General features: G+C 38.0%; 1 protein-coding gene across 1 annotated transcript in view; it reads left to right on the top strand.

Annotated features, from left to right (window-relative positions):
- Positions 1-2174: 2174 nt before the first annotated feature.
- The window catches only part of piwil2 (piwi-like RNA-mediated gene silencing 2), a 28834-nt gene continuing 3965 nt past the window's right edge, over positions 2175-27043 (top strand). Inside the window, exons 1-21 of the mRNA XM_015379657.1 lie at positions 2175-2273; positions 9241-9656; positions 9741-9828; positions 10532-10613; positions 11546-11709; positions 13131-13227; positions 13594-13704; positions 13850-13967; positions 14550-14674; positions 14851-14931; positions 15008-15121; positions 15403-15591; positions 15745-15829; positions 16739-16831; positions 18584-18724; positions 21194-21307; positions 21434-21622; positions 25570-25671; positions 25801-25917; positions 26306-26394; positions 26494-26599. Coding sequence (XP_015235143.1) covers positions 9258-9656; positions 9741-9828; positions 10532-10613; positions 11546-11709; positions 13131-13227; positions 13594-13704; positions 13850-13967; positions 14550-14674; positions 14851-14931; positions 15008-15121; positions 15403-15591; positions 15745-15829; positions 16739-16831; positions 18584-18724; positions 21194-21307; positions 21434-21622; positions 25570-25671; positions 25801-25917; positions 26306-26394; positions 26494-26599 — 2604 coding nt within the window. The 5' untranslated portion in view covers positions 2175-2273; positions 9241-9257. The remainder of the gene's footprint in view (positions 2274-9240; positions 9657-9740; positions 9829-10531; positions 10614-11545; positions 11710-13130; positions 13228-13593; positions 13705-13849; positions 13968-14549; positions 14675-14850; positions 14932-15007; positions 15122-15402; positions 15592-15744; positions 15830-16738; positions 16832-18583; positions 18725-21193; positions 21308-21433; positions 21623-25569; positions 25672-25800; positions 25918-26305; positions 26395-26493; positions 26600-27043) is intronic.

The raw sequence follows: 27043 nt of genomic DNA, 5'->3' as shown, positions 1-27043 counted from the left end.
GGTGCGGTATCAGCTGTTGAGCAAGTCCCAGTGCTGTATCTGGTGTTTGTAACAACACGCTATTATCCAAGTCATCTTGAAAACATTCTTCTTCGAAACGTTGGCTGTACATTACATGTTTTTTTCTCTGGCCAGAAGTTCGATGGCAAATCCTCCCTCTTCAAGTTGAAGATTTGACAACAAACCCATGGTGGATCATGAATCGGAAAGGTTAAATAACTTTTTTTTTTCACTTGATGTATTGCAACATCCAACTGCCGTGCACATGGACATTGTCAGTTTATCCTTAGCTCTCGCGAATTTAAATGAAGTCCTCTGGAAATCTTAAATAATTGTTATTGATTGCAGATGTGTCATGTTGTTCCTATTGACTTTCTCTGTAAAGCGGGTAGAATGGCATTAGGCTTACCGCACCATGATGTGACTGCCGGGAGATGTCAGGAGTAAGGTGTTACTATATTTGGGCAAAAATGGCCGGTCCCGGACTCTGTGATCATGACGAAAATGATTGTTATTGTTTTTTTATCGAATAAAGCTAAATTCATTAAATCACAGCAAATGTATTAGTTTTAGGTATAAATAATGATCCAGTGATTATTCCTTGCTGACTGAACTTTTCCTTTTAGGCCAGGCAGTCCTGTCTCTAAATTCTACCAAATAATCCTGTGTGTGACCCACTACCTGCTAATATTTCTTTGATGAAGAAAGGTATTTTTTGTTGTATAATTTTAGCTTTAAATAATCTCCTCTGGTTTCAATACTCGATGCAGTGAATAATGACATGCTCTACAGTTTTTGTCCATCCATCCATTTTCTATCACTCTTATACCAAGCGGGTTAGGGCGAGGGTCGTTGGTGCCTATCTCCAGCTGTCTATGGGTGAGAGGCGGGGTACACATGGGACAGGTTGCCAGTCCATCACAGAGCAACACAGAGACAAACAACCATTCAAGCACACATAACAAAAAATTAGGGAAGCTAATTAACCTAACAGTAATGTTTTTGGACTGTGGGAGGAAGCCAAGAGTACCCGGAGAGAACACACGCACGTTCAGGGAGAACATGCAATCTCCACACAGGAAGACCCTGGGCTGGGAATCGAACCAGGAAGCTTCTTGCTGCAAGGCAGCAGTGCTACCCACTGCCAGCTGAGCAGCCCTCTACAGTTTTAATTCTCCACAATAGTGAAACTTCCTGTTTCCAAAAATATATAAGGTAGACTTGGGTCAGTGAGCTGTTCCCACTGCTACTAAAATCCAATTGTTCCCTGGTTTAAATGGGATTTCGAACATTGGGAAAGGGGTATAAGTTAAGAAACCCCTTATTAACTATTTTTATTTCACATAGGTAATACAAACCATTCTGTTAAAGTTGCAATTGTTATGCCACTGATTGTTCTTAAATATTAGGTATAATGTGAGCAAATTTTTTTTTGGTCTATTAAAGTAGACCCGTAATTTATCATTACAGGCTACAAAAGTTAAACTCAACAGCATGCATTGAGTCACCTGTTGATATAGCAGGCTTATAAGGTGCGTGCAGGGTTGCTGAAGGAATTTAAAATGAAGGTCCACTGAAACATTTCTGTAAAAGAACAGAAATATTTACAAAATGTGGTGTATATAAAAAATTTTTAAAAGCACAAGACTCAACTTATTTATAGCCTGCCGCAGCTTTCAATAAGCATAATACCTCTACATCATCAACAACAAGGGAAACCCCAAGACACTATATTACAAAAATATACATACATACATATATATATATATATATTCTATTCTATATATTATATATTATATAGAAAAGAATAGGGTAGAACTAAATACAATAGAAAATCCTTTTATTGGGGATTTTCTGGTGTTTACAGCAGCACTAACATAATAGAAAAAAATGGTAACACAAATATGGACCTTAGAAAAATGTACAAGAATAACATAATAAAAAAGGACTAACAATGAAGGACTAAAAATACTTCTCTGTGACAAAAATCTGATTATTTGACCGCAAATATTTTTATATGCGTTCTAAGCCAATCGGTACGCCGCAGCCAATCAGAATCGAGTTTCACAGAAGTTTTCGAAAATTTAAAAAATGATTGACAGATTAATGAACCAACTGCCTCGCCACAGTTTCCTGGATTGACCAATAGCGTGTTATAAGGGCGGGACTAACAGTTTTCACTTGAAGAAGCGCTAATAGACCACCTGCCTGCTCCAAGTCCAGAAGCTTAACGGGTTTATTTCGCATCCCTGTTGCCTTTAAAGTCACCAGAGGTAATTTAATATAAATTTTTTTGTTTGTTGATGAAATTTGTGTTGATGCTCAAACCCCCACCTTCGCACTAAGCGAGAAGTTAGCCTCCGAATCGGAATATTTAGCTTCACTTTTTTTTTAAGAGTGCAGTACGTTTGAAAAGTTGCAAGAAGTAATGTAATATTCATATTTTTGTCGATGAACTGTTGAAAGCTTATATCAATTGTCGCCTAGACGTATTTTCTAGGGGTTATGGGCGCGTAGAGGCATTTTCTCTTTGACACGTGCCTCCATAGCTAGCAGAAAAAAAACGACCCCCCCCCCCCCAAAAAAAAAAAAAAAAAAAAAAAGTATATAACTTTTTTACTTAAACAATATGTACTACTTTTACTAGATAATGTATGGAAAACAATGTTTTATATTTGAATTTACTGTCTCATTTAAAGAAGCAGTCCTACTTCGGCGGCGCCCTTATGTCTGAGTAATGAATGGTGGGATTAGCAAACCAATTCAGTGGAGCTCCTTAGAATTAGATGAACTGTAGTACCCTCCCTATTAGATATGTGTTAATTGTGATAATTTAAGATACATTTTAAGGCCGGTAAACGGCGGTTTTATGCTTAGACCCACACTCTTGCTCGAGGTGAGAAGTTAGCCTCTGAATCGAAATATTAAGTTTAACTTTTTTTTCATAGTCCAGTACGTTTTAAAGTTGCTAGAAGTAATGTAATATATAATTGTTTGTTGATAAACTGTTGTAAGTTTATATCAGTTCTCGCCTAGATGTATTTTTGAGGGTTTAAGGGCGTGTAGAGGCATTTTCTTTAACACATGCTTCCATAGCTAACAGAAAAAAACGCTCCACCTCCTTCTTTAAACTACAAAAAAAATATATTATTATTCATAAGAGATGTATTAAATTGACTAGATAATGGATGGACAACACAGTTTTAGATTTGAACTTATTGTCTCATTTAACCAAGTAGTCCTACTAATTAATGTTGGTATTAGCAGAACAGATTTGTCAGTTGAGGTACTTGGGATTATTTGTACTGAAGTACACTTTCCATTACACATGTGTTAAGTGTAATAAATCCTGATGAATTTAAAGAACAATAAACGGTGGTTTTATGCTCAAACCCCCACTCTTGTAGGAAGCGAGAAGTTAGCCTCTGAATTGGGATTTTTTTTTTTATACCATTTTGGTTTCTTTTCTGCTCCAATTCAAAAACTAGCCTACTGAAACTCACCGGCTCTAGAAGAAATATTTTTATAGTAAAAGCTGAAATGCTAAAAAAGACATATTTTAAAATTTTATATATATATATTCACTTGAGTTTTCCACAAAAAAACCCTCAAAATACCAGTGTTAATATGCTTTAGTAGTAGGTCTAAAATTACATGAACTATACGTACTTAAAAGCAATTGCACCTATGTTTTTAAAAATTTTCTGCAATATCTATAAGGAAAAAAATGAAATATGTTTTATGACATTACTCAGAGTTCCTACAGATCCTTAAAAAGTCGATTCAGATTAGCTAGCCGAATGAATAGAAGGGGTAGAGCGTAGCCGCCTGTGGCTCGGGCTGCCTGTCACAACTCCAGTCCGGCGCGTGGGTGACGTCATACACACTCCGCTTTGTTTAAAAAATATATAAATAAATATAACAAAAATATAACCGTGGATGTCTGGAGGACAGTGATTCGCCTACATGTTATGAATGCTGGCGTACCATAAAGAACAAATTATGAACAGTTTAGTTTGTGCCCAAAGGAAGACGTTACTTGGATTACAAAACCAAAAATCTTCGGAACAGCTCCAAATGACACAAAACTCATATGGGTGAGTAGAACATGATCTAATAATGTGAAATCAAGGGGCCAATGTAAAAAAAAAACAAAAAAAAACGGTGTTTCCCTTTAAAAGGCATTGGATTCTTCAATATAAAATCAAGGCCTTAATTGGTATTAAAATATCTTAAATCAGTCTTTCTTAGGTCTTAAAATTGTTACCTTATCATAAATAGGATTTTATTTTTGTAATCCATATCAAACAATAAAATAATTTACAATATTTTTCTTACATTTACCGAACCGCTCAATTTAACTATTATTGGTTCTGTCCCGATAGCGGAAACAATAAAAACGATGTTGTCTCTGCAACGCTTCCACAGCATCTCTCATATCAACAACAGCGCCTGTAGAACCAAATCTCTGGATAATGTTTGGCCGTACGCTGACAATAAAATTAGAGGAATTGAGAAGGGAACAAAGAAGCTAGTGAATTCAGAATTCAGTTCAGTAGTTGCCCCAATCTAGCACTAAAATGGTGGTATCGATATCAGCGACTACCAACAAATAGGGCACCGACACCATTTTAAGAGTCAAAAGTTTATCAAACTATTGTCACCCATTCCTGGTAGGCAATAAAAAGTTGTACTGGATTCCCTTTGTATTAGTCTTTTTCCTGTTTCACAAAGGAAGGCAGCAGCTTGACAAAGCCATGATGGCGATTATTTTACATCTAAGTAGTATGCAGTTCTTCATATACACACACACATCAATTTCAAACAGATGGTATTAGCCGATACTGCACAGCCAGGTATCGCTATCGGGGCAAAAAAAATGGCATCAGTGCAACACTAGTTACAAATATATCTGTTATTTGTGTGTTTTTAGCTTTCTTCCTATATGGAAAGGTTTTCAAAATTTGAAATGCATCTACTGGGCCGAAAATGAATGGTTTATGTTTCAGGGTCGTAATCACAGCGATCTGCATCAGTAGCGCCGTGTCTGTCAACCTGCCAGCTTCCAGATCAACTTTTCTGATTGGTTGATGTGGAACATCGAACAGCAAAAGTTACATTTTTCCAACTCCAGCAACTGCTTTCGCAGCGCGTCAAATGCTCAGAAATTTGTGAGGTGCTGCTTCAGCTATTCAGACACGCTGCTCAAAATGCACTACGGGACCTTTTGCTGCGCCTTGATGCACATCAACCATTGACTTTGCATGTAAACTTGCTGCTTCTGCTGCCTCTGCTGCTTTAGGTGTGAACGTAGCATTAGATCCATCAGTATTGTCACACATTATAACCATATGATTTATTGGCTCATATGATTTCTTAAGGGAAAGTTACTGAATTTGTGGACACTTTTTTTTTATTTTTAGTTATTGAACATTAGCATAGCCCCTTCATTGAGTGTTTTGGCTTATTCTGTGTGTAAAGTTTGGGTGGTAGATAAAAAAAAAAAAAAAGAATAAGTATTTAAAATATTGTTTTGTTGAAAACCAAATGTGGGAAGGTCTTATATGTAATTTAACATGGATTAAAGTTTTTTTTTTTTTTTTTTTAATCTTTTTGGCTAATTGCATCTTTCTCTAGTTTTCTAAATTATCTGTCTGAAACTAACGTGGTTGAGTTTCCAACATGCCAAGCGGTCTTCCTTACCATCCATAGCAGTAAATACCAGGTAGTTATTAATTGCCATGTCCTCAGCTTGTGACATTAATACAAAATATAATGTAAGGTTTGGGGTTGCCCAGTGGTTCTCCTAGTACAGAGAAAATTATTGTGGGGAAAAATAAACACTCAAGTTTTTTTTATTCAACATCCATTAAAAACTTGCTATATTCTTTATCAGATTGATGCAACTATAATGCTTAGCTTCTGTGTTTTGTATACATACCTGACATCCATCTGCTCTTGGTATCTGATACTTTGATCGCTGCCGAATCGTCGACTGTAAATCACAGATCCATGAAGCATGCCTTCTCCAGGTGTTCCTTGGTTGCTAAATTGTCACAATTGGGTATTCCTGTGTATTTGGGTATGTCCTGTGTGTTTGCCTCCTTCTCCGCAAACACAAGGACAGTATTGTTTTTTTTTTATTTTTTATATTAAATAGTAACGCAAGTCTCACCAGACCCAGGGATTATCCGTAAATACTTACAGGGATGGTAACACCTGGCTTATAAACCAAAGGTCTTGATTTTTCTTTGTCTGCTGAGAGTGCTCTCAACCCTCTGTGGTTTGGAGCTTCAACTTGTTGGGCATTTTGCGATGACTGAGTGCTCTGGGAGGCTGTGCTCCTGCTGTGCTTTTTTTTTTTTTTTTCAGTGCCGTCTTGGCCTTTCCAACTGAGTTGTACCTGAAATGTCCCACTTCTTGTTTAGTCCTGTGGTGTGGCAATTCAGGCTTACCTGATAGAGTACGAGACCCTGGACAAACAATTGTCTTCAAAAAGCTAGTCAGTCACACTGCTTCTAATCCATAAGAAAGCAAATCCAAACATGCAAGAATAAGACACATTTTGTGCATTAGCTAATTACCAGGCAGCATTCTGTGCAATGCAGCAGGGTTGTGTTAAATCATAGGTTTTCCAATTCTGAAACGATTATCATATTAACCGACTGATTCAAAAACCAAAGATTAATTTAAAAAAATGCATTTTTCCTGTCTTGAATAACTTTAACTTTAATACTTTAATAATTTCCTCTAAAACTTAAGTATAATTCTAGTATTAATAGGATGCTTAAAAATGTTTTAAAATAACAGCCCTCCAATTTGGGATCAGACCAAATTGGATAAAAGGAATCGGTAAGTGGGTTTCAGTGACCTGCTGAAAGATCCTGTGGCATCTCTCTAGGATCTTATAAAGACCATTAATGCTCCAAATAGCTGCAATGTGGCTTAATTACAGCAACTCTGCAAAGATGAGTGAGTCAAACTTCCTCCAATGTGCTGTAAAATACTCACTGCAGGTTATTGCTGTTCAGTTGCAGATTTTGTCTCAAAGAGTCACTCAACCAGTTATTGGATTTAGGGGACAAATAATTTTTTCACTCCGGGCCAAATATTTAGGTTTTGAACGTTTAAATTTGGTTTGCTTTTTTGTGCTAACTTGTCGTCTTTTACAATTATTCAAGTTTATTTGATGTTCTTAAGATAAACTGGTAAGAGGGGCCAAAAATGTTGATATCATGGAGATGAAATAAAAAAAAAAGACATGTTTTAAATTGATGCTATTTAATTGACTCACCAATTTATTGGGTGGCAATATAATTCTGCGAAACTGTCCTCAATTGTCAGAAATGTTGGCAGATGCCTATCACTGCTCATCTTGTTTATTTAAAGAATCCTGGTTGAATATTTCCACTTTTCTTACACTAAATGCCCCAACAAGCATTGCGTTCTTATAATTGAAAAGTGAACTCGCTATATAAACCAGGCTAAATAAGGAGAAACCTTTATGAGAATACACACAGTGATGCAAATTAAGAATTAATATAATTTATTAAAGGCATTATGGAGGATGTTGTTTTTCTTGGGTCATGTACCTCCTAATTGTCAATCATTCTGGTGATATGTCTATGTAAGGCCCATCTATGTGCTCGTCCCCATTTTCACTGACCGGTGAGGAGTCTGACATAGTGGAAAAATTGCAAGTCTTCTTTTGGAAAGTAAGCTTGTATGAATGATGCAAACAGCAACTTTTAAATGGAGCGTGCACAAGGAGAAATGGGCTTGTGCACGCTCTCGCACGGGGTTAATGGGACAGGTCTTTTTAAAACTTTGCGAAAATCCTCCACTATACCTTTATTTGTATATAATACAAATTTAGATGAATGACTAACTATTGGCCACAAAACATGCAAAGTAACAACCGTGTTGAAACTCTGCATTTACATAAAGAGCACAGCAGCGATATAAAGGTCAGTAGTCCAGCTCATTCTTGCCATGTAGTATTCAGAAACAGAATTCAAGGTTTGAAACCTTTGGCTCACCAAGACGATTCCACCAGAGAAAACCCCATCAGGGAATTACATATTTAATACATTTGATAATTTACTTACCTTTAAATGGTGAGAAAATGCTTTCTTGTATACTTGGATAACACCAGCTGGCTTTCTTGTTCTTTAATTTCTTCTGCTATTCATGCCCCAAACTACCCTGGTTTATAGATACTGAACCCCACCTTAAAGGAATAGTACACCCAAAACATGATTAGCCTTCATTTTCTACTCACCCCCATGCTGAACAACACCCTGGAGTACTTTTTTGATATCTCAAATGCATCTGGAGATCTGGGAGGCTTCTTGCTGTTTTTAGAATGTTTTTAGAGCATAAACAGTAGTGTATAGGATTTTCTGAAAGCGCGTTCACGACGCTACGGAAACCACGCAGACCAAACCAGACGAAAGTGCGCATTCAGCTCAGCAAAGAACTCATGCTCTTCCTCAACACTGAAGTCCTCAGACATTTTTCTTTCGTTGTTTCTTTCTTTGCACAGGTAAACAGCACATTTCTTCTTCTACGCTTGCATTATTGGCAGAGCAGACGCTGAATGCGCACTTTCATCTGGTTTGGTCTGCCGGCTTCCGTATCCTATACACTACTGTTTATGCTCTAAAAACATTCTAAATGACTTCGTTTCGAGTAAATTCTGGATGCTACCCACTCAGGACACTTGGAATACATTGGAAGAGCAGTATGGAGGAATATTGACACGTTTTTTGTGGACTTTTATGGACCTTTCTGTCTCGGGCACCATAGACCTCCATTATTTGAATGTCAGCAGACAGCAAGAAGCCTCCCAGATCTCCAGATGCATTTTAGATATCAAAAAAGTACTCCAGGATGTTGTTCAGCATGGGGGTGAGTAGAAAATGAAGGCTAATCATGTTTTGGGTGTACTATTCCTTTAAGGTTTTTACTGGATTTGGGCATGCTTTGGGAAAAGTGTTTAACAAAAGAATCAAAACATTTCACCTTCCAAGTTTCTTCCAGCTGGAAAAAAAACCTTGGAAGAAACTTTTAACCCTGGTAGAAATAGACAATATTGTGACCCCTTCTGTTCTTCATACTGCCACTACTTTGGTCAATGGGTTTGTCGTTCACTTTTTGGTTTATTTAGATATTTGCTTAAAGTTTTGCATAAATTTGCCTCTTTAGCCTGCATTAAACACTTACCTTGCATGATTACAGAAACTTGCCTGAAAGAAATGGATCCAAGAAAAACCCCTGATCCAAGTGGCAGGACCGGCTTCCAAATGCTGGGTCGAGGAAGAGGTTTGCAGCCTGAGGAAATGGGCAGGGGACGTAGTAGAGGGCTGCTACTTGCTCCAGAAGGGCCAGGATTGGGACGAGCAAGGGGATTCCTCTTTCCTAGTGCTGACCCTGTAAGAGGAGCAGAATTCCAGGCAGGCAGAGGAGTGCTGGTGCAGCCTGATGAGAGAGGGGTTGGCCATGCCAGAGGCCATCTGCTCCCAGGAGCTGAGCGGGTGGTTGGACTGAGCAGAGGTGCTGTCCTGCCTAGACTGGAGGAACAACAAGGGCAGAAACCTCCCCTAGAAACACCATCAGTCCCAACAGAGGACACACCTGCTTCTCTGGGAAAAGAGGTTTGAAAATTTTAGAATAACATGTTTGTTTTTTATAATGTTGCATTTGCTTTCACTGTAATCAAAGTCTGATTCTGCTCACAGGTGTCACCCTGTGGTGAAAGATCATCACTTCTCTCCATGTTTAGAGGAATGGGTGTGACTTCTTGGGGAAGAGGAACCCCAGCAGTGGGTCAGTACTATAACCCTCTACCATACCTGTCTGACATGAACAGAAGAGGCTTGTATGACCTGCAGGGGTTCTCAAAACTTTCATCCCACGACCCCCAAAGTAACGGTGCAAGTGACTTGTGACCCCAGTCACTTGTTTTGTTTTGTTGACAACACAAAACAATACAACGGCCATAACATTATTCTACAGTAATTTACTCATTACTTTAATTTAAACTCCACCTCATCTAATGAGGTGGATGTGCAATATGTTTGGAGCAAAGCAAGTCCAATCTTGGTTTAATGTTTGAGACGACTTCTCTGAGAACGTCCTACGCATTCAATCGCAATATGTATTTATTTTTAAGTCTTTTCGCACAAATGGGTAGTGCCAAACGGCATCAGCACATCAAGTCGCCCTGGATAGCTGCATTTATTCCCTCTCAACTGAAGTGCAAAACTCAGCCAGTATCTTAGGATTAAACACTGTCTTCAAGGTTCAGTCGCTATTTATTTATCTATGGAAATCAACATTTGCCCCCCCCCCACTTCGGGAATCACTGACCTAATGTACTTAGTAATGTAAATGTCCGTATAACCCTTGCTGGTTTAACTCTCTAATGTAAAAGTACATAAAGTTTACATAAGCCAGAAAGGGTTTCCGTACACCACCAAACTCCTGAACTAGTTCATGTGTAAAATAACCTTAAGTCCTTTTTGTGCAGGAATAGGCGCATCTGGAGATGTTGGAGATGTGGAACAAGGTGCCCCTTTTGAAACCATCAGCCCCCTGGGCAGAGGAAGAAGGTAGTTTTTCATTTCTTCTGTAATATCTAAGCTGTTGATGTATAAAAATGTGTAACTTTTAAGAAGAGAGGCAATAATATTGACTGTATTCATCAGCACAGCCACACTACAGTGTAGTTGGCATGACTGTGAGGTTCGATTAAGACTTGATTTAAAGGTTTTTACGGCTTGTTGTGAGTGGTTTTACTCTAGTTCACGTTTATTTTATCAGCCAAAACTTAATAGGACTAGATAAAATCTAGCAACTTCAGATGAAATATTAATCCATTGGTTTTAGGAAATCTGAAGCATAATTAACCTTTTTAGCTGCAGATATGAAATGTACATTCTCTTGTGCTGGCATCTTAGACTTAGATTTATTTGTCATTTTGTTTAAACAAGTGTAAAAAAAAAAAAAAAAAAAAATACATTTTGTTTAGAACAGCTCTCTAGACAATTCAATTTTTTTTTCTTTAAGTGCAGCCTTGAAAAATGTAAAAAAATAAATAAAATAAAAACAGTAATATAAACATATGACTGTAAATTTACAGTTCTAACCTTTAGGTTTTTTTTATAATGATAAAATATAATTATAATAAAATAACCTTATAATACTCTGTATAATAATAATCTAATAATAAAATAATCTTGTGACTCTTGTTAAATTGAAATAGAAAATCCCTTTATTGTCCTACAACTGGGAAATTCTGATGTTTACCGCAGCTAAAAGTTTATAGAAAAAAACAGTCACACAAATGTGGTCCTTAGAAAAAAGAATAAGAAAAACAGTAATTGTTGTTGTAGCATTTGGTTTTTCTCAGTGAATTTCATTGCAAGGCAAATATAAGGATGCTTGTCAACATTAGATAAGGTCTGCTTTACCTTTTTCTTCATAAAACATATTAGTAGTGCTGTCTGCTGTGGTGCTAAATTAATTTTCTCCTTTCTCCTAGTTTCTCTCTTCAGATGAACGTAGGACTTGGAAGGGCAGCTCTCCCACAGCTTGGAGTGGGAAGAGGGCGAGCTTTGCTTCCCTCTTTGCCGCCAGGTCAGATTAAGCCAATTTCTTCGACATCTCATCCCGAAACGGCAGTTCCGACTCAGCTTCCTGCATCAGGTAATCCATTTTTTTTTAAATGATGCACTCGCATTGAATGCGTCTATGGTAGTCATGCACCAAGGGACAGCATGGGGTCCTGTGTTTAATTTGAACCCTCAGATCTGTCTGTATTCACTGCATCATGAACGTACAGGCGGCCACGCCCACAGCCTGGGCCCACGCGCATCCCCCACGAACTGGCCGCGAGCGCTGCAGAACCCCCCCCCAAAACGCCCCCTAGGCCAAAAACGCTGCCCCACCACACCAAGAGTGATGCCAACAGCGCGCAAAGCAACACACCGCGCACAGAAACAACCCAAGAGCAGAAAAGCCGCTTGCCGCCTGACCGCAAGAAGAGCAGACCGCACAATCGCACCCAAGCAGCCATACCCGCCGCGTTTAGCGGGAACAAAGCAGCTCCACCATGCCTCCCAAGTGGGAAAACCCACCGGAAAACCCAATCAGCACAGCCAGCCCCCCAACACCTCCCCCGCCGGAGCGGCCAAGACCCCCACACACCAGCGGCGTGCCGCCAGCAGGACCCCCACCCAGCAGGCCCGCCCGCCCCCCGAGAAAACAGACATGCCAATCCCCCCCAAAGAAGAAGAAGAAGAAGAAAAAAAATACAAAAAAAAAACACTGCCAAGCAGAAAGGCCACCACAATGCGACAGTGGACACCAGACACCGAACCGATACCACAAAACCGGCATCAGGAAAAGGCATCGCCCAGGAAGCGAAGGCACCGGCACCGAAAATCCCCGAACAACACCCAGCTCCACCCCGAAGTGAATCCAGTCCTGGGCCCCAGGGATCCGAGGCCCCAGGGGCGCCCGAACCCCAGACAGGAGCCCCAGCAAGGCGGGGGCCCGCGGAGAGGCTGCCAGGAATGAGCCAGCAGCCACCCAGGCGTCCGCCCCCAGACCCCGAGCTCCACCAGTGCACCGGCGAGCCCCGACGCCAGCCAGCGGAGGGAGAGCAGGACGGGGGGAATGGGTTCCGCACTTAACGGAGACTTGAGATGTATTTGGGAAAGGGTGCAGCTGAGACCCCAATCTGGGGGAGAGAAAAAAAACACTCAAAATCTCAATAATGCCTTCCCTCCCTAGTGCCCCCACTTGCACCATAGAAAAAAAAACACGGACACACATTCCCACATAACACTCACATCCAATAATACCAGGACCAAAGACCCGGCGGCACTGGTGGTTGGTCCCGTGACTATCGGATGACCCAATAAGTGAACCTAAAATCCGGATGGGGGATTTCTAAGAGCATTAAAAACTCTATTCAGTCCTGGATAAGCCTTGTTGCACTTCTGGTTTTGATGTGCACAAATAGTTAAGTAGTTGGGTGTCTTGTTGTTTCGCCCCCAAATAATATATAATACTTTAATTTCCCTAAATGTATTTATTATGTAATCATTTGTTTGATATCAAAGTACCCAGAGGAGTTTATCCAACTGCTCAAACGACTGAGGACTTGGCTGCACCTTCAAGTAGAGCCCAACCAAAGGAGCTGATGATGGAGGCAGTGAGGTGAATGATTCTGTTGTGGCCTTTTACATCAGTCTTGTCAATGACTTGTTTTTGCTCTGGTTCATATTATTTCGACATGGTCCTTTATTTCCTTCAGCATTTTCTTCATTTAAAATATTTTTAAATCATGTGTTCCAAAATAGTAGTTCATTACACATACATATTCTTTATACTTAAAGTGAAAACACTTGCATTAGTTCATGCAGCTAAGAACTAATACTAAATTATGTACATTTTGCATGTACCTGAAACGTAAAAGTCATTTCATCAATATCTGTCCTTTCCCCTTCATATAAATGTGAGGTTTTCTGTTTAAGGCCACTTGTGGTAAATAGTATGGTTTTAATTATGTCACTATCTTCTCAGTGAACAACTAAGAAAAGCTGGGACCAAAGGATCTCCCATAAATATTCGGTCGAACCACATCAGAGTTTCATGCAAGTATGAAGCTGTGTATCAGTACCACGTCACATTCACGTAAGTACAACAAAGAATAATGAAAACAATTCATTTCAGGCATTGTTTCTGTCCCAAAAGTGTTGATATAATTAGCTAGTAGCTGCAAGCAGGAAGGTTTTATTAGTAGCTGCTTCTGTTTATCCATTTAAATTCTCCCCCGCAGGCCAAATGTTGAATCTATGGCAATGCGCTTCGGCATGATGAAGGATCATCGCTCAATCACAGGAGAAGTGATGGCTTTTGATGGCTCCATTCTCTACCTTCCAGTTAAACTGAAAGAAGTAAGTTTTGTAATGATTGTGTTGCTCCTTATAGCTAGAGAGTAGCCCTAAGGCCTTTATGCGCATAAATGCATCCAGCTTTGGCAGTTGGAAGAAATCTTGAACCTTGGCAGTAATTAAACTTTTTTTAAGCACACTCATAAATAAAGTTAAAGTGGTTCCAGTGCTGTACCAGGAAAAATTACTTTACAGAAGTAATTATTATTTATATATTTTACATGTGAAAACAAATCAAATTCTAGGTGCAGTTTCCAAATCATTTTAGTTGTAACATTGCAAATCATGATTGGTTCTGCAATTGCTTGCATTGCCCCTATTCTCCAATAGCTTGGCATAGTCAATTTGAAAACATGCATGGCTGCAGCCAGCCTTTATTAATTATAAATCTGGTTGCGTGTTAAACATTTCTTTACATTTTTTTGTTTTGTGTGCATATTCAGTTTGTACATGAGACCTCTTGAGAATTCAACATTTTTTTTTTCTTTTTAAGTCCTGCCTTTTCAGTCTCCCTTAAAGTTGGTTTGATTTGTTATCCATCCTTTTTTCCCTTAACGGTTCCTATTTAAATTTGATGACATACAGGAGGTTGTTCTCAAAAGCTTGAGACGGACTGATAACGAGGAAATACAAATCAAAATCAAGATGACAAAGATTCTGCCCCCGAGCTGCGATCTCTGTCTCCCGTTCTACAATGTGGTTTTCAGAAGGTATGTCACAGATTTAAACTTCCTGGCAACAATCTTTCTTTGCTAACACCAAATGTGGGGAAATAGAAACTGCTCTAGACATTAATACTAATTAGTAGGTGATTTTATATCCATATAGAATTTATCATAAAATGATTTATAATGCCAGCATTTGACTTTTGTTTTTCTCTTTAAAGGGTGATGAAAGTCATTGGGCTGAGGCAGGTGGCCCGAAATCATTATGACCCAGAGAACGCCGTTGTTCTTGAAAAACATCGGTTAGTAGAGTTAGTTCCCCCTCAGAGAGAATGATTCTAGTATATCCAACTTTTTTTTCTTTTTTTTGTAATGTAGGCTTCAAGTATGGCCAGGGTATGCTACTGCTATTAAACACACAGATGGAGGTCTGTACTTGTCTGTGGACGTGACTCACAAGGTGCTGCAAAACGACTCTGTGCTGGATGTCATGTAAGTTTGAACACAAGAATTAAGAGCCGTTTACAGGGACCTTTAGGTCCAAAGTCACAGGGAATCAGTTTTTTATTTTTTTTTTTTATTTTGAGAATAGGAAAGTCAGATTTTTTTTTTTTTAATCTTAGGAACAAATGTTCTAAAAGATATCAGAAATGTGTCAATTTATCATAAACTGTTGTTCCAGCTTTGGGTATTAAGAAAAACCTCACTATGTGGCCACTGTATTAAGTTATAATAAAGGAAAGGTTCAGTTTGTTTTCCTGATGTCTTTAAAGGAGCACGCTGTACAAGCAGAGCAAGGAGAACTTCGAAGATGTTTGTACCAAGGAACTAGTCGGGGCCATTGTTATCACACGCTACAACAATCGCACTTACCGCATTGACGCCATTGAGTGGAAGAAGTCACCTAAGGACACTTTTACTCTGATGGATGGAACAAAAACCTCCTTCCTGGAATACTACAGGTGATACTCCTTTAAACTATTTACATCTTGAGTGGGTGGAAAATTTAGGTCTGATTTAAAAATCGACTAAGCTTGATAACATCTGATAAGTAACAAACGTCCTTCCTGCTATAACTTCATTGATATTTGTTGAATGTGTTTTATTTTGCAAAGTAAGAACTATGGGATCACAATCAAAGAGATGAACCAGCCTTTACTCCTGCATCGACCTAAGGAGAGGTCCAGGCCAGGAGGGAAGGCAAGTTCTCTTTTACTATTCTTGTTTGAAGGCTTGCATAAACATTAGCTATGAAATAAAGTCAATGCCTTTCATGTAGACCAGAGGTCATGGATTAGCGGACTGCGGTCTGGATCCGGACCCATGTTACTGGCTAATACGGACCCAACCTGATTTAAAGCATTTATAAATTACTGCATGTTGTCCAACGACACTAATTTCACTTGTGCAACTTTTCCTATTAATATGCTAAAGCCCCGTGGAGCGTCCGGCAGGACGTTCAGGTGTTTTATAAAATATGTGAATCAGGAAATTGTCTACCAACCTGAATAATTTTTGTTCTCTACTTCAAAAAGCACTTTAGATTTTGAAATGGAAATTTTATTTTTTTTATTCAATGACATGGATGCATAAAAACCTACTTTTATTTCAGTGTTAAATTCTGTTTAAAGTAACAGATTATAATTAAAAATGTCTCCAGATCTTTACTGGTTGATGATTTTTCTTTATTTGGACCCTGCTGATTTTTATTTGGTTACCACCAGTGTAGACTGATCTGTCCACATAGAGTTCTTCTTATCAGAGAATACTACCACCATCTGGTGGCTGCAGAGAGTGTTGCTCATTTCCATCAATTTTAATCTTTAATTGCCAAAGACGTATGTTTTTTTTTTTGTTTTTTTTTATCATTTTAGATAAATCTGCTCCATGGAATTGACATCAATCAATCATCAGTAAACCAGAATAATTAAACCTCTTATCTAAAGCAAATTAGAAGCTTTGCTTCTACAAGCTGACCTAAATAAATGACAGGACCACTTCTCAGAACAGTTCCCATCTTCTCAGACTCAAAAACAGAAACTTATTAGTAGCTGAGCATCCTGTTTCTCTTACACTCTTTATGTTGTACCTCTATTCCTTTTCCTGTAGCAAATCATCACTGGGGAGATCCTTTTGGTTCCGGAGCTCTCCTTCCTGACAGGAATCCCAGAAAAGATGAGGAAGGACTTCAAAGCCATGAAAGTAAGTTTAATGTTGTGGCCATTGCCCGATCAGCCTTTATTCTGCATTACCCCTGTGACCCAGTTTCATCAGAATGTTCCCTTAATTTGAAAAAAAAAATTTTGTTCTGGATTTTCTTTTGATCTGTATTTAATTCTGCGTTGTTTGGGATGATTTAAACAACTTGGACACAGCTATACATGGTAATGTTACAACATTAGACTTTTTATCTTTTTTTTTTTTATCTTTTTTTATCTTTTTATTTTGTTGCCCCTTAAAGAGAATGGTTTGTGGCGCGAAGCATACCTCAGGAAATTGGGAGCGAAAATAAAAACAAAATATCCAAAAAGAGTTGATGTTTTTTGTTATCATGAAATATAATATTTGTAATGAATATTATTAATTGTCGCTTATAATTAATACATCAAATTACATAAGAAAAGTTAATCCCACTTTGACAGAAAAGGCACTGAAATGCCTTTTATAATTTGCAATAACAGACTTGTCTAAACCTGGATTTTCTACTGAAGAGGATTAGGGCCACTGGAAAAAAAAAAAAAAAGTTAACTGATTTTTAAATTTTATTTAAGTTTAATATGAGAAAAAAGTCAGAATCCTGACTTTTTTTTCTCAGAATCCTGACTTTCTTTCTCAGAATCTGGACTTTTTTTCTCAGAATCCGGACTTTTTTTTCTCAGAATCCGGACTTTTTTTTCTCAGAATCCGGACTTTTTTTTCTCAGAATCCGGACTTTTTTTTCTCAGAATCCGGACTTTTTTTCCTCAGAATCCGGACTTTTTTTCCTCAGAATCCGGACTTTAATCTCAGAATCCTGACTCTCAAATTTTGTTTTTTTTCTCCATCAACAGTTCTTCTTAAAATGGACATTAACTAAATGACAAAAGTGGGAAAAACATTCTTGAAATTGATTTTGCGCTCCAGTTTTTATTAACTTTTAGTTTGCTAAAGGGGGTCCTCAGCAAGAAGGTAATGCCGTTTGGAGGATGGGATAGCAGCCAAGAAAAAGTTGGGAACCACTAGCTTTTTTTTTAAATTTATTTATTTTTTTTTTTTTTTGACCATTTGTCAAAACTGCAGACTACAGGTTTGAAGGCATGTTCCTGAAATTAGTAATCAAGCGCCTAATTTTTTTTATTTTTGATCAAATCAGCAACTTCCCATTGCTGTGTTTTCTAACTCTATAAATCATGATGCAGCAAAACTGCAAGAAAACCACAGTAAAGATGTATGTAAGGTTGTTATAGATTGTCAACTCGCTTCAAAGCTCCCTTCAAACTGTGAGCTGTTAAGGTTATCGTTACGAGTAATTGTCAAAATCCAGTCTCCTTCATTGGATTTTCAGCTGTTAAACATATTTCACATATTTCTCTCACTGAAAGTATTTGCAGGTTTTTTAAGTAGTACTTTTCCTGCTTTTTCTTTTAACTTTTACATATCAAAACTTATTGAATGAAAGGACCTTTTGTCTCTCATTTCTAAAAAAAACCTCTATGAAGCATTATAATTATTTCACTTTTTTTTTGTTTTTTAATGTGGGGTTGCTGTTAATACCAGAAACTACTTTTTTAAATTAAATATCCACTTATTTTAAGTTTGATAAATGAATTTCTTATACAAAGAGTTTAAGAGAATCAACAGAGTGAAGTTGAAGTGCTAAAATCAGCTTTAACGGCAGAAACTGTATAAAAACGAGAATGTTAGAGCTGTTAACATTTTTTGGCTAATTTTGGTGACTGTGTTGTTGTATTACAGGATCTAACCATGCACATCAATGTAAGCAGTGACCAGTACGCCAAAGCAATAGACAAACTTCTGAAGAACATCAACTCTAATGCTGAAAGTCTGAAGGAGCTCAGCCGATGGGGCCTGGAGATCTCCTCAGAAACCCTGATGGTAAGAATCTGTCACCTGAAAACCAAAAGTAATAAAAGGGAGGGTTAAGTTTAGCAAAGCTGACATCAAAAGTTTTATATTTTTTGAATAGTTTAAAAAGTGAAATGTATGTTTTGTGAACAGTGGTTATAGGGAATCCTTAATCCACGGATAAAGGTGAAATACTTACTGCCTAATGTCTGTTTCTTTAAGCTGAGAATATATTTTTTTTAATTGTTCAAATAATGGTACAAAATAAATGGTTCAGAGATGAGAGCACCAACCACTAGCACAGCTTGGTTCATCTGAAGAATGTGAGACCAAATCTGTTGATCCAGCCTCCTAATGTCAGCTGTAGCAGGTGCGTTAACACTGGTAGAGTGTAAAACCATCTATGACAGAGGACCCTGTTGGCCCCAGCTGGTGGTGTTTTCTTTTCAAATCTGACCTAAATATTTAATCAGCGTTGCCCTTGTTTACTCACCTAAAGACCAAGTGTTGCATGTAATGTTATTTTATGAATAGAATTGTGTGCTCAGCTGAGAGGGCTACTATTTCTGAAGGTCTTTGTAGAACCAAGCTGTTTTTCATGGCTGATCAAACTTTTTTTATATTGGCTCTGTCTGAATTCCTCAGCAGTACCTTCCACCTTTTTTGGTTTTCCCTTGAATTTCAAGTTGTGGGTGATGGTATCTGGTTATTTGTTTTCAATAGTTGCTAGAATACCCTGCTATTTTGCAAGTTCTCCTGCTTAGAATCATGGAATGGCCTAAAATTGTCACTGTAGATGCACATCCACTGTGAGAGACAAAATCTAAAAAAAATAAAAAAATCACAATGTATGAATTTTTTTCTTTTTAACTATATGATTGTATGATACAGCTGTAAAAAAGTATTTGAACTTCTGAGAAAATCAGTGTTAATATTTGGTACAGTAGCCTTTGTTTGCAATTGCAAAAGTCTTGACCCCTCAATGCTCTGAGGGAAGGAGGTTGTTCCCCAAAATCTGGAAATAAATTGCCCCGGTCATCCTCTCCTTAAGACTGTGCAGTGCCCTGTCTCGTATGCAGAAAAACGCCCCCAAAGCGTGATGCTACCATCCCCATGCTTGAAGGGGTTATTCATCAACCCCTTCAAGGCAGCCCCTTTGAAAAGAGAAACTTTGAAAATAGAAAGCTGGCTCTCTGGTTTGATGCAGAACTGCGCACTCTGAAAGTAATAATAGGAAACTGGAAAGAAAATGACACTACATGAATACGGGAATCCTACCTAGTCTGGAAATAAAGTTGTATCTGTTAGAATTATAAAGTGCCTTGAGAAATCATTTGCTGTGAATTGGCACTGTATAAATTAAATTAAATTTAATTTAATTGAATATACACAGCTGGGAATATTTGTCTCCAACATCTTTTAAATATTGTTCTTCAATCACTAATCATAAACTCCCAAAATATACTTTAGTTAGGTGGGATAGGTATTTTGATATTTAGCTTATAGATTTCAGTCTGCAGTCTGAATGTGTCCATAAATAGTTGCTGCAGTTTTGAAAAAATCTTTCATCTCTAATAACTATCATTAATGATAACGGTTTCTTTGAGTTTTCCATCCAATTTGATTGTTATTTATAGACTAAGGTTTCACTATAGATATTAATGTTCTACTTATAAATATGATTTTCTGATATTATACAGTTTATCTATCTTTTACAGATGGTTATAAAGAGATATTTTATATATAGATCATTGACTTTTTAGAATAACATGCCTACAAACCTCTGAAGTGTTTTAGTGGTTGTTTTATTCTATTTAATCCTTTTGTGCATTCGTTTTTAATTTTGGACCCCAGGGAGACGAATTGATTGCCATGGCATAGCTAATGGAATCCCTAATGAAATTACAAACTCCAGACGTGAGGAGCATAAAATCTGCTCCACAAATTCTCTCTGTCCCATATTTCTACTGTTTGATAATATCTGCTGCCCTCAAACAATCTTCCGTCATTATCATTTGATATTCAAATTACTATATTTACATTAGTGTGTTTGTGCTCTGAGAAGGTTGCAAGTACCCGGTTCGATCACCGCAGCCCCCACTCTTGGTTCCTGAGCAAAACCCGTAACCTCCACACTGCTCCCTGGGCGCCACGCAATGCCCACTGCTACTCTGCTTAAAATGCAGATTGTGAATTTCTCCATTGTGGGACAATAAAGGGATTTACATTATCGGTGCATTGGCAATGTTTAAAGCAGATGTAGTAATAGTTTTTTTTTTTTTTTTTTTTTTTTTTAAATGAAGGCTGCCATGCTATTCATACTTTACACATTTTATTGCTACCCTCAACATAACTGTGTGAGGGGGTTTTTGTGTTGTGTTCGGCACTCGCTACCAGTAATCATGATTAGGTTTGATTTGTACACCTGAATAATTAACAAACTGGAATTCTTGTGTAAACATTGGTGGCTTCTTAGATATTTTTTCCCCTCTGCTTCAGGTCCGTGGCAGAACTTTACCGTATGAAAGCATCTGTTTTCAGTCTTGCTCCTCTGCAACCGGAGCTGATGTTTCCTGGTCCAGAGAGATTGTGAGAGAGGCTTCCATTAGCTCCGTGAGTAATTTGAACTTTAATTTTGTGTTAAGGTGGTTCAAGTTTACTGTATTCTGCATTGAAGTTATTTATTGCTCACGGATTTCTGTTTCGCCAATAAACTGGGGCATATTTCTCGTACTGTAGATCCCTTTGAACATCTGGGCAGTCTTCTACCCCCATCGCTTTGCAGACCAAGTTGAAGAGCTGGTTTCCAACCTTAAAAAGGTAGCTGGGCCTATTGGGTTGCAGCTTGCACGTCCAATCAAAGTGGAGCTGCGGGATGACCGAACTGAGACATACGTCAAAAGTATCCACTCGCAGTACACCAGTGAGGTAAGGAATTTTTTTGTTCTTTTTTATTTATTTATTTTTTTTTAACAATTCATTTTTACAACAGTCAACTGCAATGGCACACACAACACTAACGGGGTCCTCAGTTCTGTTGTGGTTCCTCATCAAGAATTTATCTTCAGTTTTCCCAATTTTGATCAGTTTTCTAAGGGGGAAAAGTCAGTTTTTCCATGAGATGAAGTTAGTAATTTATTTCCATCAGTTTTGATTAGGGCTGCAACTAACGATTATTTTAAAAATCGATGAATCGGCCGATTATTTTTTCGATTAATCGATGAATCGGACAAAAAATATTTTTTTATATTAACCTCTTTATTCCAAAATAAACATTTTAGACAGAACAAACAAACACACAAGTACAGGTTGCTCATTAACTGTCCTGGTGCAATATCAAAAATAAATGTTTGTGTTAAAACATTTATTTTTGAAATTTAGCTGTACATCCACAAAATATAGGGTACTTTGTTTCATAAAGCTCAAAAAATGACATGCATTTTTGTTTTTAAAAGCCCCTAAGGGGTTCAAACAATAGGTCCCCCCCTTTTCACCAATTGGGTTTTTTTTAGACTAGAAGAGTTCTGCCTTTTAAGACAGGAAAGTATAGCAGTTAAAGTTGCTGCTTGAGAAAATACTGAACCATAGAGATAAAAATAGCCCTGTGATTCAAATTATAAATTGTATTTGGAATAAAAATGAGAGAACTAGGGGTGCTAAAAAACACATCCTCCAAAGACAGATATTTACATGGGAATGTGGCATATAATAATTACTCAGAACTCAGAACATCTGGATTCCAAGCGCAACGCCCTAGCCACCACATCCCCATTTAAAAAAAAAAAGTTTAAAAACAATCGACTGGACTTATTTTCAATTGAAAAAGCTTCCTGGATGGGAAGGGAAACATCTTCAAACTAGGAAAAATGTCAGAATTAGCATTGAGTACCAGGTTTTATAGAGCTGCCCAAACAAAGCCTTGTTTTGGCTTAGAAAACATGCAAATTGAACGGGGAAAAACAGTTCTGCCCGTTAGGTATGCTGAGTCGTTGAGGTCTGTTAGCCTTCAATACTCGATACTGGTCTATGCAACTGAAAGGGGCTAGTTGTTAGGGTTATATTTGGCCTGGCTGAGCATGCAAGTTATTTTGGTCCCCTGCATGGCCATAAGGATTATGATACCTGTGAGGAATCACTCAATTGCTGCGTTGTAGGTTTTTGAGAGCCAATCAGAAACCAGTGTTGTTTTTGAAAGTCATCTTAGATTTTGTCCTAGTTTTAGCCTTTAGGATGAAAACTATTATTAGTTTTAGTTGCGCTTTAGTATTTACGATATATGAATGTTTTAGTTAGTTGAATGAAACTCAAAAAGGTTTAGTTTTTTTTTCTTCTAGTTTTAGTCAAGTTTTATGTTGCACAACAAAAAACTGCTAACCTTTACAATTTCGAATAATAACCAGATTCTATACCATACTGTAAGCTCTTGCCTAAATAATACAATTGTTGGACATTCAATGCTGCCATCTTTAAATGTTTGATTTTGTTTGCCAAGTCTTTGGCCTTTTCTATGTGATGTGATGTGTTTCCCACCAGGAGGGCTGAAATAGTAAGCTTTTTAGCATGTTGTATGTTATGGAGTCATTGCTGCAGACAATAGGTCTAAGTCAGGGGTCGGCAACCCACGGCTCCGGAGCCGCGTGCGGCTCTTTAGCATTCCCCTTGCGGCTCCCTGGAGCTTTTTTAAAAATTTCTGAAAATCGATATATATTTTTTTTTCTTTTCTTTTAATATGGTGTGCAGGAGGTCAAACAAAAAATAATTATGTTTTCCAATGCTGTAAACATTTGTATAATAAATAAATTTAAACAATAGTTTGCATCATAGCCATAGAGATCAGTGGTCAAAACTTGCAACCAGCGTGACGCGGTGCCAGGCAAACATAGCTGCAGGGGTGTCTTGGACCATGGATCCCAAAGGGGAAAAAAGGAAGATAGCTGATGAGAAAAGAGGATTCAAAGGATGGACCGAATCATTTTCTTTCATTATCAATGCGGAAGGATTGATAATGCGGAAGAAAAAATAAAAATAAAAAATTTGAAAGGCATTTCCAGGGAAGGTAAGCTAAATATGCAGCCAACAACCAAGCTGGGAGGGAGAGAAAAATGGTGATTGCAGAACTTCTGGATAAATTAGAGGAGAGCAAATTTGGATTTAAGAAGTGGATTGCATCTCCAAACTCCACTATTGCTGCTAGTTTTGTTGCAAGGATGGAAAACCGTCCGCAGATCGAACAGGTAGAGTTCTAATGCAGGAATTGGAACTTTCTTCCAATTTTTTCCTCAAATCCTAAAAATATAAATCACAACAAGGAATGATGGTGACGGAGGATGTGGAATTTCAGGGTTAGAGAGCTCTGCTCTGATGGATGTCAGTTCCTGCTGGTTCCTCATGACTCAATGAACTCCTCCCAACAGAAACACATCCACCATAAAGGGATTCCTTGATCCTGTTTCTATAATTTCATCAATGCAACAAAACTTAAACCGCGCGGTGAGGGGGGTTAAGCGCGCGATGGGAGCGTTCACTGCTTGTCCCTCACCTCATATTGCTATGTGACATTTGCTCCGGGATAAAGATTTAATCATGAATGCTTACTATATATTTAAGCCCACATAGTCATTTTCTATAGTGGGATAATACACTTAGAGCCCGTGTTTCCATACGAGGCATGTATAAGACTTTTACATTTTTGCGGCTCTAGACAGATTTATTTTTTGTTTTTTTTTGGTCCAATATGGCTCTTTGAGCAGTTTGGATTGCCGACCCCTGGTCTAAGTGGTGTTCCTTCCTTGTGGATTTTTGAGAGTCGATATAGGCATGGAATGTTATCCCTTTGATATAATCTAAAATAAACTGTACGGTTAATATAATCTAAAATAAACTGTACGGTTAATTATCTTATCTTTTTTTAGTTGTTTGAGGTATTCTGTAATTTCCTTTTTGTAAGCATTTGGATCTCTTTTCCAAGTTCATATGTGTTGGTGTCACTCAAAATGAGAATTTTGTCCTTGTAGTCCAAGGACACGGTGCATCTTCCTTTGTCTGCTGGTAATATGGTGATGCTTCGTCCTGGCTAAGAGATGTTATGGCTTTCCTTTCCTGTGATGTGAGATTGGAAGGAGGTGGGTTGGCGCTAGACAGGGTAACTGTTACTTTTAACCTGAGTTGCTCTGCCTCTGTTTCAGCCAGGTTGTTATTCCTGATGGCAGAATCAGATGCAGTGATTAGCTCCACAATGGGCATTTCTTGTAGAGAATTTTTTAAACTTAGGTCTTTACTCAGAACATCCATCTCTGGCTTTGTGAGAGGTGTGTTAGACAGGTTTTTAACCCACTTGTCCTGGATATCGATGTTGGTGGCTTCCTCCTGTGGTATGTTGGTATCTTGTTTAAATGCTGCATTCTGTTGTAATTTATTGAATTTAGCTTATTGCCTTTCTTTTTTCTGGTGCTGTGAAAGCAGGACCTTTTCAACAAACCTGAAAACTTCTTCAAAGTTTGAGGGAGAAGGTTGGAAATATTCTACCTTGTCTGATCTATTTTGTGAGAGAGATCTTAACTTATGAAGTGAGACTGTTTTATCCTCTCACTAAGCTGCTTGTTGTGTGCATTCCTAACTTCTGCCCTGTGTCCTTTGATAGTAGCGTTCAGTCTTAAGCTGTTAGAAACGAGTCTTTGCTGTCTACATCTCAAATTGAAACAAAGGTGGTTCCTATAATCTGCAAGTTTCCTAAGCAATTTCTCATACGAGCGCATTATTACGAGGGTGTCTTCCCCTCTGTAAGAATAAAGAGGGTTTTGTTTTTTATGTGAAAACATTTTTTTCAAGTCTCAAATTGCATGTTTTTTTTAATTTTGTCTCATATCTGTGTTTAGCCCAAGTTGCAGCTCGTTGTCTGCATCATGGCTGGCAACAGGGATGACCTCTATAGTGCCATCAAGAAAGTGTGCTGTGTTAAAAGCCCCATTCCTTCCCAGGTCTGTGCTGTTTTTGTTTTTACTTTATCCGCAGATTTATAAGTAACAACCTCATCTTGAAATTGTGAACCCGGTAAAAAGTTGTATGAAGTTATAGATTCCAGAAATTATGTAAAATCTTCTCCCCAGGTCATTAATATCCGGACGATATCGCAACAGCAGAGGCTGAGGAGTATCGCTCAGAAGATTCTCCTCCAGGTGAACAGCAAGATGGGAGGAGAACTATGGACGGTTAACGTTCCTTTGGTGGGTATCATGTCTCTGAAAAGCAAAACAGCCGAAGTTAACTGATTAGATTTAAAGTCATAGGGACGTCATATTTAAATGTCAAATCATTCCTGCTTAATAATGTATATAAATGTACTCTTTCTCAGACAATATTGTCCCAAAAGAAAATTTCTTCTTTAAAAATACCTGTCTTAAAATCTGTTGGGGGGGAGGGGGTTCCCCTTATCTTTAGTTAGTAATACGTCAGCTTGTACATCTAAATTCGTGGGGCATCTGACAAACTGCATAAATGTTGAAGTTAAATCAGAGTGTCAACTGTTGTTGAAAAAGGTGTTGCTACAAATGCATGCTGTTATGCTTTTTGTTGCAGATGTCTAGTTTTACTGTGTTTTCTCTCCTGAAACAGAAAAACTTGATGATAGTGGGGGTTGATGTCCATCACGACACTAGCAAATCACACCAGTCAGTCATGGGATTTGTTGCTAGTGTGAACAGGTAAAGTTGTAAAGGATTTTAGTTAAACTCTTAATTTAAAATTTTATTTGAAAATGTATCAATCAGTCTAAATATGTCTTCTTTTTTTTTTCTTGGTAGTTCTCTGACTCGATGGTACTCTAGAGTTAGCTTCCAAGCGCCCTCCCAGGAACTGATCCATGGCTTTACAGTCTGTCTGGTGGCTGCTCTGCAGAGATACCACGAGGTAACATTCTGCATGTGTGTTTTACAGCTCAGGCTACAAATGTCAGATTATAGTCCAGATGTAAATAAGTAAGACTACTATGCAGACCTTTACTGGCTATCAGTTTGGCTTGTAAAATTTTTTTAATTTTTTTTACATCTTAGCATACATAATTCAAACCAGATGAATGAATGGAAGCTGTAACATCCAGAAAGACAAAGTGTATAACAGCAAGCCTGGTGTTTGAGATTAAATAAAATAAGTTTATTTTGTTGTTTTTCTTCCAAATTATGTTTCAATTCGGTTTATTTATATAGTACCAATTCACAACACGTCATCTCAAGGCACCTTCCAGTTCACCAGATCATTCAGTCAAATTGATTCAAAGTCTTCTTGCTCAGGAAAACCAGTTGATTGCATCGACTCATTGACTCGAACACAATCCTTCACAACAAGCATGCTTGT

The sequence above is a fragment of the Cyprinodon variegatus genome, unplaced genomic scaffold (assembly GCF_000732505.1).
Source record: "Cyprinodon variegatus isolate N-32 unplaced genomic scaffold, C_variegatus-1.0 Scaffold197, whole genome shotgun sequence".
In the NCBI taxonomy this organism is placed as follows: domain Eukaryota; kingdom Metazoa; phylum Chordata; class Actinopteri; order Cyprinodontiformes; family Cyprinodontidae; genus Cyprinodon; species Cyprinodon variegatus.
This window is presented reverse-complemented; position numbering and strand designations above follow the sequence as displayed.